This window comes from Schistocerca serialis, chromosome 12 (assembly GCF_023864345.2).
Source record: "Schistocerca serialis cubense isolate TAMUIC-IGC-003099 chromosome 12, iqSchSeri2.2, whole genome shotgun sequence".
Lineage (NCBI taxonomy): Eukaryota > Metazoa > Arthropoda > Insecta > Orthoptera > Acrididae > Schistocerca > Schistocerca serialis.
In genome coordinates this window covers 88,422,596-88,435,699 of record NC_064649.1, presented here as the reverse complement: position 1 = coordinate 88,435,699, position 13,104 = coordinate 88,422,596, and the positions used below count along the sequence as shown (strand labels likewise).

General features: G+C 39.7%; 1 protein-coding gene across 1 annotated transcript in view; it reads left to right on the top strand.

Moving 5' to 3' along the window:
- Positions 1-13,104, top strand: part of LOC126428133 (protein timeless homolog) — a 483,403-nt gene that overhangs the window by 42,959 nt on the left and 427,340 nt on the right. Inside the window, exons 12-14 of the mRNA XM_050090036.1 lie at positions 5,295-5,416; positions 8,403-8,565; positions 12,188-12,268. Coding sequence (XP_049945993.1) covers positions 5,295-5,416; positions 8,403-8,565; positions 12,188-12,268 — 366 coding nt within the window. The remainder of the gene's footprint in view (positions 1-5,294; positions 5,417-8,402; positions 8,566-12,187; positions 12,269-13,104) is intronic.

Sequence of the window (13,104 nt, the reverse complement as noted above, 5' to 3'; positions counted from 1 at the left end):
TACTGTAGGCAGTTTCCTTAGCAGACTTGTTACATCTTGTAAAGGTCCTGCTAATAAAATGCAGTCTTTGGTTAGCCTTCTTCCACAACATGTTCTATGTGTTCCTTCCAATTTAAGTTTGTAATTAGAATTCCTAGATGTTTAGTTGAACTTACAGCCTTCAAATTTGACTGATTTATCGTGTAGCTAAAGTTTAATTGATTACTTTTAGCATTCATGTGGATGACCTCACACTTTTTGTTATTTAGGGTCAATTGCCAATTTTCACACCATACAGATATTTTTTCTAAATCGTTTTGCAATTTGTTTCGATCTTGTGATGACTTTACTAGTATATAAATGACAGCATCATCTGCAGACAACCTAAGATGGCTGCTCAGATTGTCTCCCAAATTGTTTATATAGATAAGGAACAACAAAGAGCATATAACACTACCTTGGGGAACGCCAGAAATCACTTCCATTTTACTCGATGACCATCTGTCGATTACTGCGAACTGTGACCTCTCTGACAGGAAATCACAAATCCAGCCACATAGCTGAGACAATATTCCATAAGTACGCAATTTCACTAAAAGCTGCTTGTGTGGTACAGTGTCAAAAGCCTTCTAGAACTCCAGAAACATGGAATTAATTAGAAATCCCTTGTCAGTAGCATTTAACATTACGTGCGAGTAAAGAGCTAGTTGTGTTCCACAAGAACAATGTTTTCTAAATCCGTGTTGACTGTGTGTCAATAGACCATTTTCTTTGAGGTAATTCATAATGTTTGAACACAATGTATGTTACAAAATCCTACTGCATATCAAACATAATGATATGGGTCTGTAATTTAGTGGGTTACTCCTACTACCTTTCTTGAATATTGGTGTGATCTGTGCTGCAACTTTTCAGTTGTTGGGTACGGATGTTTCACCGAGCAAACGGTTGTGTATGATTGTTATGGATGGAGGTATTGCATCAGCATACTCTGAAAGGAACCTAATTGGTGTACAGTCTGGACCAGAAGACTTGCTTTTATTAAGTGATTTAAGTTGCTTCACTACTCCAATGATATCTACTTCTACATTACTCATGTTGGCAGCTGTTCTTGATTCAAATTCTGGAGTATTTACTTCATTTTCTTTGGTGAAGGAATTTCGTAAGGCTGTTATTAGTAACTCTGCTTTAGCAGCACTGTCTTTGACAGTATCTCCATTGCTGTCGCACAGAGAAGGCATTGATTGTGTCTTGCTGCTAGCATACTTCACATATGACCACAATCTCTTTGGATTTTCCGCCAGGTTTCGAGACAAGTTTTCGTTGTGGAAACTCTTACAAGCATCTCACTTTGAAGCTAAATTTCGAGCTTCTATAAAAGATAGCCAATGTTTGAGATTTTTTGCCTGTTTAATTTTGGCATGTTTTTTTTTTTTCTGCAACAGTGTTCTGATCTGTTTCCTGTACCAAGGAGGATCAGCTCCATTGTTTGTTTATTTATTTGGTATAAATCTCACAATTACTGCCAATACTATTTCTTTGAATTCAAATCACATCTGGTCTGCTCTAACATTGTTAATTTGGAAGGGCTGGAGATGGTTTCTCAGGAAGGTGTCAAGTGAATTTTTATCTGTGTTTTTGAATAGATATATTTTACATCTATTTTTGGAGGATTTGGGGGTTACAAGATTCAGTCTCGCTACGATAATCCTGTATTCACTAATCCCTGTATCCATTTTAATGCTCGTTATCAACTCAGTATTATTTGTTGCTAAGAGGTCAAGTGCGTTTTGACAACTGTTTACTATTCATCTGGGCTCATGAATTAACTGCTCTAAATAATTTTCTGAAAATTTTCGGATGACATTTTATGCATATCTCCAGAATTAAACATGTATTTTTGCAAGCATATCAATGGTAAATTTAAGTCACCTCCAACTATAATTGTATGAATTGGGTATGTGTTTGAAATCGAACTCAAGTTTTCTTTGAACCTGTAAGCAATTGTACCATCTGAGTTGGCAGGTCAGTAAAATGATCCATTTATTATTTTATTCCGGTTGCCAAGAATGACCTCTACCCATACTAACTCACAGGAACTATCTACTTCAATTTTGCAACAAGAAAACTACTTCTAACAGCAACAAACATGCCACTGCCAATTGTGTTTAGCCTATCTATCCAGAACATCGTTAGGTTCTTCGCAAAAATTTCAGCTGAAGTTATCTCCGGTTTTAGCCAGCTTTCAAGGCATATATCAATTTGAGCATCGGTGCTTGGAACTCTGGTACTTTCTCGACACAACTACAACAGTTTACATCTGTTATACCAATGGTTCCTGTATCTACGTTCTTCCTGTGTTTGGCCTGCACCCTTTGTGACTGAAGCCCTTTTTTTGTTTTCTCAAGTCCGTCTAACCTAAAAAACCACTCAGTCCACGCCACATGGGCCCTGCTACCTGTGTGGGTAGCCTTCGGCGTGTTGTGGACTCCTGACCTACTCAGTAGAACCCGAAACCCAATCACCCTAAGGCGCAAGTCGAGGAATCTGCAGCCTACACGATCGCGGAACCGTCTGAGCCTCTTGATTCAGACCTCCACTTGTTGCTTACACTGAAATAGAATCAGCAGAGCACCTGAAACTTCATTATCGAGACCCTGTCTCACTATATCTGTATTATACTTCAGTGTATCATTAAATGGCATTTAATATTAATGTTTTGATAGTGTTGAAGATAGTTCCTTGACTTTCTGGCATTTGCAATTGTATCTGCTGGAGGAAAATCATGTTAAGGTTGTAAATGTCTCACTAGAATACACTAGAATATGGTAACATATGTGGTACCGCCTAATGAGAGTTTCCAGACTTATTAGAGGAGATAAGAGCACAAAACATGTCCTGTTATTTAGTTGCTATGAATTTTGTTGATTGCTGATGGCATTTATGAGATAAAGTATGTTATTAGCAAGTTTTTTTGTAACTGTATTATGCTTAAATCCTTGGGTGTTTCATATCCTTTGCAAATAACTGTAGCATACTGCGAGTCTATGAACAGCACAATATGAATTAAGTGCACAATTTTTTAGGCAAAAATTTGGAACATAAGTTTAGAGTGACAGTGAATGATCTCGCCACACCCAAACCCACTCTAAACACCACTCAAACAATGAAAACTCTAGGTAGGAATATCAATAGTGTAGGAATAGACAGATGACTACTTACTGTAAAGAAGACATGTTAGGTTGCAGACAGGCACAATTAAAAAATCTATCATGTGGCATGCAAGCAGCAGTCTGGATGGGGTGGAGAAGGGGCAGGGGAAGGGATAGTAGTGTACAGGGGTGGGGAGAGAAACAGACACTTTCAGGTGTAGTGTGCAGGGCCTAGAATGTCAACAGGCACAGTGTCAGAAGGTTGTGTGGCAGGGAGTTGGGGGAAAAAAAGGAGCAAAAACGGAGAGGAGTGGGGAAGATAGGCAGATGTATTGGCAGAGGGCAGCAAATAAACAGGGTGGGAGATGAGAATGGGGAGGAGATGATAGGACAGAGGGGGAGGAAACCGTTGCGTGGAGTTTTGATGTTCAGTTCATCAGTAGTCTCAGTTCTGCTACTGCTTATTACACTATTGGCCATTAAAATTGCTACACCAAGAATAAATGCAGATGATAAACGGGTATTCATTGGCCAAATATATTATACCAGAACTGACATGTGATTACATTTTCACGCAGTTTGGGTGCATAGATCCTGAGAAATCAGTACCCAGAACAACCACCTCTGGCCGTAATAACGGCCTTGATACGCCTGGGCATTGGGTCAAACAGAGTTTGGATGTCGTGTACAGGTACAGCTGCCCATGCAGCTTCAACACGATAACGCAGCTCATCAAGAGCAGTGACTGGCGCATAGTTACGAGCCAGTTGCTCGGCCACCATTGACCAGACTTTTTCAATTGGTGAGAGATTTGGAGAATGTGCTGGCCAGGGCAGCAGTTGAACATTTTCTGTATCCAGAAAGGCACGTACAGGACATCCAACATGCGATCGTGCATTATCCTGCTGAAATGTAGGTTTTTGCAGGGCTTGAATGAAGGGTAGAGCCATGGGTCGTAACACATCTGAAATGTAACATCCACTGTTCAAAGTGCCATCAGTGCGAACAAGAGGTCGCCAAGACATGTAACCAATGGCACCCCATACCATCACACCGGGTGATACGCCAGTATGGCACTGACGAATACACGCTTCCAGTGTGCGTTCACCATGTCACCAAACACGGATGCGACCATCACGATGCTGTAAGCAGAACCTGGATTCATCCGAAAAAATGACGTTTTGCAATTCATGCACCCAGGTTCGTCGTTGAGTACACCATCGCAGGCGCTCCTGTCTGTGATGTAGCGTCAAGGGTAATCGCAGCCACGGACTCCGAGCTGATAGTCCGTGCTGCTGCAAACGTCGTTGAACTGTTCGTGCACATGGTTGTTGTCTTGCAAACGTCCTCATCTGTTGACTCAGGGATCGAGACATGGCTGCACGATCCATTACAGCCATGCGGATAAGATGGCTGTCATCTCGACTGCTAGTGATACGAGACCGTTGGGATCCAGCACGGCTTTCCGTATTACCCGTCTGAACCCACCGATTCCATATTCTGCTAACAGTCATTGGATCTCAACCAACGCGAGCAACAATGTTGCGATATGATAAACCGCAATCGCGATAGGCTATAATCCAACCTTTATCAAAGTCGGAAACGTGATGGTATGCATTTCTCCTCCTTACACGAGGCATCACAACAACGTTTCACCAGGCAACGCCGGTCAACTGCTGTTTGTGTATGATAAATCGATTAGAAACTTTCCTCATGTCAGCACATTGTAGGTGTTGCCACCAGCGCCAACCTTGTGTGAATGCTCTGAAAAGCTAATCATTTGCATATTGCAGCATCTTCTTCCTGTCTGTTAACTTCCGTGCCTGTAGCACATCATCTTTGTGGTGTAGCAATTTTAATGGCCAGTAGTGTACTTTTGTCTCCCTTCATTTTTCTTTCAATCCATGTTATTAATTCCTTTCACCCTGAATTTTTATCCCACTCTGAACCTTTCTTACATTTTCATCATCACTTCACTGATAGAACAGTGGGGGCGAAAGACAAAATCCGTGCCTTAGATCCTTTCTGATATTAGTGTTTTTTTGCAAACTTCTCTTGTAGTCTGTACTTCTGCAACTCACTATATTCAGCCATACTTTACAACAGTATGTCACTCTTTGTAGTGAGTGAAAAGGGCCAGCAATTTATAGAATCTGTTTGCAGGGCCTACTTGCGAGACCTGGTAGTGACAGCACACGTCTTCCTCAGGATGCTGGAGCAATTTTCTGCAAAGGGAACAATTGTGGTACAGAAACCAGTGAGATCAAAGCCAAAGCGCAAGAAGAGTAAGTGCTCTGTTGTTGTTTTGTTGTGATTTGTGTTAATATTGTGAGAAGGATAAATTGCTACTCACTTGAATAGCAATCTATCCATTTTGTAATATTGTCATTATTTCATCCTGAATTTTCTGTTGTGGCTTATGTTAATGTGAACTATTCATTAACGCTAAGTGTTTGCTGAATTGTAAACAGCTGATTTAAAAACCAATGATGTCACTTGTAATTTTCTAGTGAAAATTGTCAGTGCTTTTGATTTCATTATGGATCTTAATGCTTATTCTCATATAGTTTTCAACAATAGGAAACCTATGTGGCTGACCACTTCTGTAACAGATCATTGGTCCTTTAGGTAAATTTCTTTGAAGAAATTAGAATTTGGATTGATTCCCCACTGAAATATGAGCAGTGAGACAAACTAACTGTTTTTAAGAGTTCTGTGCCTTTAACACATTTTTTTTAAATTTTTTAAAAAAATTTCATGAGGAGATATAAAAAAGGGGGAGGAGGGCATGTGATGAAAGCCATAGCACATACAGGTGCTTGAAGGGACTGGAAAGTCACATCAAACGTTGGATCTGGATGGACAGAAGCAGGAAGTGTTCCAGAAGTATCAGCTAATGACTGAGAGCCACATTCTCGAGCGCTGATAGCTGAAAGGTATTAGCTAAACATAAAAAATATAAATAACTGCAAACTAAAGGTTTATTATAATGGAAGGCAGGAGAAAGGAAAGCTGCTCAAAAATTCATTAAGCATGTTCAGATGAAGAAAGGGCTGATTCAGGAATGCATGCATCATGATAAGAAATCTTGAATCTCTAATGACAAAAACAGGTAAGTCATCAGCACAATGGATCACACATCCAAGATATATGGGTGCAGTGAATATCAGCAACCAGTGTAAAATTCAAACATTAACTGAGAACTTTTCTTCCAGAAATCAGGTTCATTACTACTGCACCACACTATAAATGAGACTGACATTTCAACATCCCTAAAACTCATCCTAGAAGCAGGAGCTCATAACATATGTAGTGGCAATGAGAAAGTGAATGCCTAGCCAACATTCTAACAGTACAGATAATAAAGTCTACACAAAGACATTGTACTACCAATTTACCCCCAGACAAGTGTTCATAGAAACTATAGGTTTCACAATGGGTGTAAAAGGCAATGTGATGGCAACAAAAAATTACCTGAAGTGCATCAGAAAACCTCCTTGTGTTGTAAGTAGCAATACATTTTCATACACGAGCAATAATCTTTTCAAGTACAGTATTAGTCATACCTCACACACTGGCATGCAGATGTAAGGGATTTGGGCATTACTGTATCAGATGGTGATAACGCTGTCTCTCACGAATATGAGACATCTTGTGCCCTTCAGAGAAATCACTCAACATCTGACACTGTTTATGCCCTGTATACAGTTTACTAGGCATGGCAATAGAACATGAAGAACACTGATACTCTTGTGTGACCCTTCTGCATCTCAGAGAATTGTAACTCTTAATCATTTACATATGCCACTGGCACACAGTTTTGATCTGCCAGGAAGTTTAAGATGAGCACTCTACTGCAGAGTGGAAATTCATCAGGTGCTTCTCATATAAAATTCACAACTGTGCTGTCTAGTATTAAAAGCATATAAACTGAAATGCCAAAGAAACTGGTATAGGCATGCGTATTCAAATACAGAGATATGTAAACAGACAGAATACGGCGCAATGGTCAGCAACGCCTATCTAAGAAAACAACTTGTTAGGTAGGTTACTGTTGCTACAATGGCAGGTTATCAAGATTTAAGGGAGTTTGAATGTGGTGTTATAGTTGGCACATGAGCGATGGGACACAGCATCTCCAAGGTAGTGATGAAGTGGAGATTTTCCTGTACGACGATTTTACGAGTGTACCATGAATATCAGGAAGCTGGTAAAACACCAAATTTTCAACATTGCTGCAGCCAGAAAAAAATCGTGCAATAACGGGACCAATGACAACTGAAGAGAAATTCAACGTGACAGAAGTGCAACCCTTCTGCAAATTGCTGCAGATTTCAGTGCTGGGCCATCAACAAGTGTCAGTATGTGAACAGTTCAACGAAATATCATCAATATGGGCTTTCAGAGCCGAAGCCCCACTCATGTACCTTTGATGACTGCGCGACACAAAACTTTTAGCCTTCGTGAGCCCATCAGCACCAACTTTGGACTGTTGATGACTGGAAACATGTTTCATTGTCACACGAGTCTCCTTTCAGATTGTAACAAGCGGATGGATGTGAATGGGTATGGAGACAACCTCATGAGTCCATGGACCCTGCATGTCAGCAGGGGACTGTTCAAGCTGATGGAGATCCTGTAATGGTGTGGGGTGTGTGTAGTTGGAGTGATACGGGACTACTGATATGTCTAGGTACGACTCTTGACATGTGATAGGTATGTAAGCATCCTGTCTGCTCCCCACATCCATTCATGTCCGTTGCGCATTCTGATGAACTTGGGCAATTCCATCAGGACATTGGGACACCCTACATGTTCAGAATTGCTAGAGCAGCTGCAAGAACACCCTTCTGAGCTTAAACACTTGTGCTGGCCACCAAATTGTCCAGACATGAACATTACTGAGCATATCTGGGATGCCTTGCAACATCCTGTTCTCCACCCTTCATACTCTTACGGATTTATGGACAGCCATGCATGATGCACAGTGTCAATTCTCTCCAACACTATTTGAGACATTAGTCGAGTCCATGCCACATCGTGTTTCGGCACTTCTGCTTGCTCACTGGGGCCCTACACAATGTTCGGCAGGAGTATCAGTTTCTCTGGCTCTTCAGTGTACCTTGTCTGCAGTTAACCTAGGATGTCATACTCGTAACTTTCTGATGGTCTGCCTGACGCATGTAGTAATGTAACACACTAAACTGTGTGCCCTCTTTATACAAATGGTCATTTGAAGTAGGCCTAAAAGTAGTTTTCTTTGTCTGGCAGAGCCAGCGACAGTCACGGCTCCACCTGTCGAACCCAGGCCACCGGCAGAGGTCTGGGATGAAGAACTTGGGCCTCAGATGTCTGTAGCTCTACAGCATACAACAGAACTTCCAGTGGCAGTGCCTTTTGATGTAGCATCAGAAAAAGAAATTGATGATCAGAAGTAAGTACCTGTATTTTAGTAACATTTGTCTCAACCTGCAGAGATTTTATGGTGGCCATAGTGTACATAATCCATAGATAGAGAGAAATGTAGGTAAGTAAGATGTACCTGCCAATATCAGGAGCTGAGTCTACCGTATGAATCTTAACCGTTGTAGCACGTAAGAGCTGTGATGCTGTGTTTGAAACTCAACTGAGCTATTTTTGTTGGATAAGGCATGTAGACGTTGATTTGTACGTTTGCTCTGAGTTAATGCATTGGTGAATCTGAATGTCAATTAAAACAAACTTAAACCCATTTCAGTCTCATGCTGTAATCACACATAATATTTTTGTTGTTGATGTATGTTTAAAGGATTTTGATGTGAAGAAATTTTGTGACACTAGAAAATTGTAGTGAACTGCAGGAAGACCTACAGAGGATCGATGCTCGGTGCAGGGACTGGCAACTGACACCCAACATAAACAAATGTAATATATCGCGAATATGTAGACAGAAAGACCCTTTAGTGTATGGTTACAGAACTGCATAAGAATCAGTGGAAGGAGTTACTTCTGTGAAATATCTAGGAGTATGCGTATGGGGCAGTTTGAAGGGGACTTACCACATAAAAAGAATTGCAAGATGCCAGACTGAGATTGATTGGAAGAATCCACAAGAAATGTAGTCCATCAACAAAGGAAATTGCCTACAAAACCCTCGTTCGATCAGTACTGGAATACTGCTTGTCAGTGTTGTTGTGGTCTCCAGTCCAGAGACTGGTTTGCTGCAACTCTCCATGCTACTCTATCCCGTGCAAGCTTCTTCATCTCCCAGTACCTACTGCAACCTACATCCTTCTGAATCTGTTTAGTGTATTCATCTCTTGGTCTCCCTCTATGATTTTTACCCTCCATGCTGCCCTCCAATACTAAATTGTTGATCCCTTCTTCTAGTCAAGTTGTGCCACAAATTTCTCTTCTCCCCAATTCTATTCAATACTTCCTCATTAGTTATGTGATCTACCCATCTAACCTTCAGCATTCTTCTGTAGCACCACATTTCAAAAGCTCCTATTCTCTTCTTGTCTAAACTATTTATCGTCCATATTTCACTTCCATACATGGCTACACTCATACAAATACTTTCAGAAACGATTTCTTGACACTTAAATCTATACTCGATGTTAACAAATTTGTCTTCTTCAGAAACGCTTTCCTTGCCATTGCCAGTCTACATTTTATATCCTCTCTACTTCGACCATCATCAGTTATTTTGCACCCCAAATAGCAAAACTCATTTACTACTTTAAGTGTCTCATTTCATAATCTAATACCCGCATCATCACCCGATTTAATTCGACTACATTCTATTATCCTAGTTTTGCTTTTGTTGATGTTCATCTTATATCCTCCTTTCAAGACACTGTTCATTCCGTTCAGCTGCTCTTCCAGGTCCTTTGCTGTATCTGACAGAATTACAATGTCTTCGGCGAATCTCAAAGTTTTTATTTCTTCTCCATGGATTTTAATTCCTACTCCGAATTTTTCTTTTGTTTCCTTTACTGCTTGCTCAATATACAGATTGAATAACATCGGGGATAGGCTACAACCCTGTCTCACTCCCTTCCCAACCACTGCTTCACTTTCATGCTCCTCAACTCTTATAACTAGTTTCTGTACAAATTGTAAATAGACTTTCACTCCCTGTATTCTTCCCCTGCCACCTTTAGAATTTAAAGAGAGTATTCCAGTCAACATTGTCAAAAGCTTTCTAAGTCTAAAAATGCTAGAAACGTAGGTTTGCCTTTCCTTAATCTATGTTCTAAGATAAGTCGAAGGGTCAGTATTGCCTCACGTGTTCCAACATTTCTACTTTCTATTAGCCCTCGTCTTTTTGCCTATTTAATCCTCTGCTACCTTCACTATTTCATTCACCTACTACGTTTCCTTCTCTTCCTTTTCCTACTATCGAGTTCCAGTCACCCATGACTATTAAATTTTCGTCTCCCTTCACTATCTGAATAATTTCTTTTATCTCATCATACATTTCATCAATCTCTTTGTCATCTGCGGAGCTAGTTTGGCATATAAACTTGTACCACTGTAGTAGGCGTGGGCTTCGTATCTATCTTGGCCACAATAATGCCTGTCAGTACGGGATCCGTACCAGATAGAATTGATAGATGAAATAGAGAAGACCCAAAGAAAAGCAACACTTTTTGTTACAGATACATTCAGTAAGTGCAGAAGCGCCTCTGAAATTCCCAGTCAACTTCAGTGGCAGATGCTGCAAGAGATTGGTTCTGTATTACGGTGTGGTCTAGTGTTAAAGTTCTGAATGTGTATATTCTTAGAAGAGTCAACCAATATGTTCCTTGCTGCTACATATATCTTGCGAATAGTCCGTCAAGATAAAACAAGATTTTAGCCTACGCAGAAGCTTACTGGCAATTATTCTCCCTGCAATCCTTATGTGACTGGAATAGGGAAAGGGGAGAGTGAGTCTGGAACACATAGTACCCTTCACCACATACCGTAACGTGACTTGTTAAGTGTAGATGTAGATGTGGATTTGTACTTGTATCTGATTTTTTTATTTCCCACATACATACATCATTATTTACATTCATTTAAATAAGAATGAGGAGTCTGGTCGTTGCTGGTTAGTGTAATCATGTGCATTGATCTTATGTGGTGTAAATAAATGAGAATTGAATATTAACACTGTTCTTCGAGCTACTTTGTGAAGTATTACTATGGCTGTCCACATATGTCCCCATCTGGCAAACCTCTACCTGTAGATGTCAACAAATAGAATGAGACAAAAAGCTGTTATGTTTAAATATTTTGGAAACTGGAAATACTGACATTTCATTCATACTAGAGGCATTAGTGATTGTTCAAATTTTTGTTTTGAAAATTATTTTCTGGAACAATCTCACACACTTCCAAGCCGAAATTACTGGTTTTGGGTGTCACTGGCCAGCTTCAGGTCATGAGAGGGATGCAGTAGTTCATACCAACTATTGATCGACAATATAATTTTCTGAGTGGTCGGTGTTTCCATAATATGACTTGAAGGTGGCTGGTGATGATCAAAATGGGTAATTCTTTATTGAAATTGTGAGTGATTATGCTGGAAGGTAAATTATTTTAAAGCCAACTTTGGAGACTGCAGAAGATTTTGAAATTAGCTCTACAGCAGGGGTTTTGGTTCCCAATAAAGTTCAGTACTTGTGAGAAATCCTATGACAAAAGTATTCAAATGTCAGCTGTTTTGTAGAAAAGAGACAACACCATGTGCTGTTAAGCTTTGTAATTGGCAAAGCTTTTGGAATGTAGTAACCACAATTCCAAAACTATGGCAATTTCACAGAAAAATAAAGGTAAATACACTGAAAGATGGAGAAACATCACTGAAATGTGTATGGGTGAAGGATCTTTCATAACAGAATTATTGTGAAACACACATGGATGTAAAAAACAACTTTCATAAAGAAAAACTAACAGTCTGTTCATGTAATTTTAACTTTAGAGTCAGGTTTAAAATGCTAATGCCAATTTTTTACAGTTTTTAAATAAGTATTTTGGTATGGATTGGTGAAATTTCTTCTGTATTACACTTCCTTTCATTTTAACAGGTCTGACTGTGTGAAGAAGATCCAGCGACTTCTTAGGCAAAGTGAATTTGAAATGGCCATAGCCCTGCTCAGGGCAGCAAGGTATGTACAGAGGACTTGTCTTTTTCTTTTTTGTGAGCCCACTTGTATTCACTAAGTCATACTGTACTGACTGACAAAAGATAATGTACAGGATCTTGGACTGTTATTTTGAAATATTCTCTTCACAAGATCATGGCTTTTAAATCATTGTTTCTGATTTTCATATGAGTGAGTGCAACCCTTTAGAATTTCGAGGGGAACAGTACATTAAGAAAATGTTGTATGCTCTCATGCCTCACATTTTATGTTAAATTTTGCAGAATAAAAGGCATAATGCTGCTATAAATTTGTTAAACATTTAATTACATTACCAGTTTACGTCCTTAAGATTTTTCAAACATGTTCAGGTAATGAAACTTCCTGGCAGATTAAAATTGGGTGCCGGACCGAGACTTGAACTCGGGACCTCAGTTAATATTCATTCCCATTCAGGTGAAGTATAAAAACGTGATGGCAATTGTATAAATGCTTTTGTTGTTGCTTAGATGCTCAACACCATATATTAGATTCGTACAAAAAAATGATGCCTGAATTTCTACTATGATGAATGATGGGTTGACAAATGAACATAAAATATCAGGTTTTTGACAAAATGAGTTTTATATTTCCAAATTCTACCAATGGTACACACGTCAGTAACTGACTGGTCCATGTAGTAAGCAAGGAGTAAACAAAGTGGAACAATTCGCAGGTGTCGGTAGGCTGTTTGGACCTGACACAATAGATTGGTTCAAATGGCTCTGAGCACTATGGGACTCAACTGCTGAGGTCATTAGTCCCCTAGAACTTAGAACTAGTTAAACCTAACTAACCTAAGGACATCACAAACATCCATG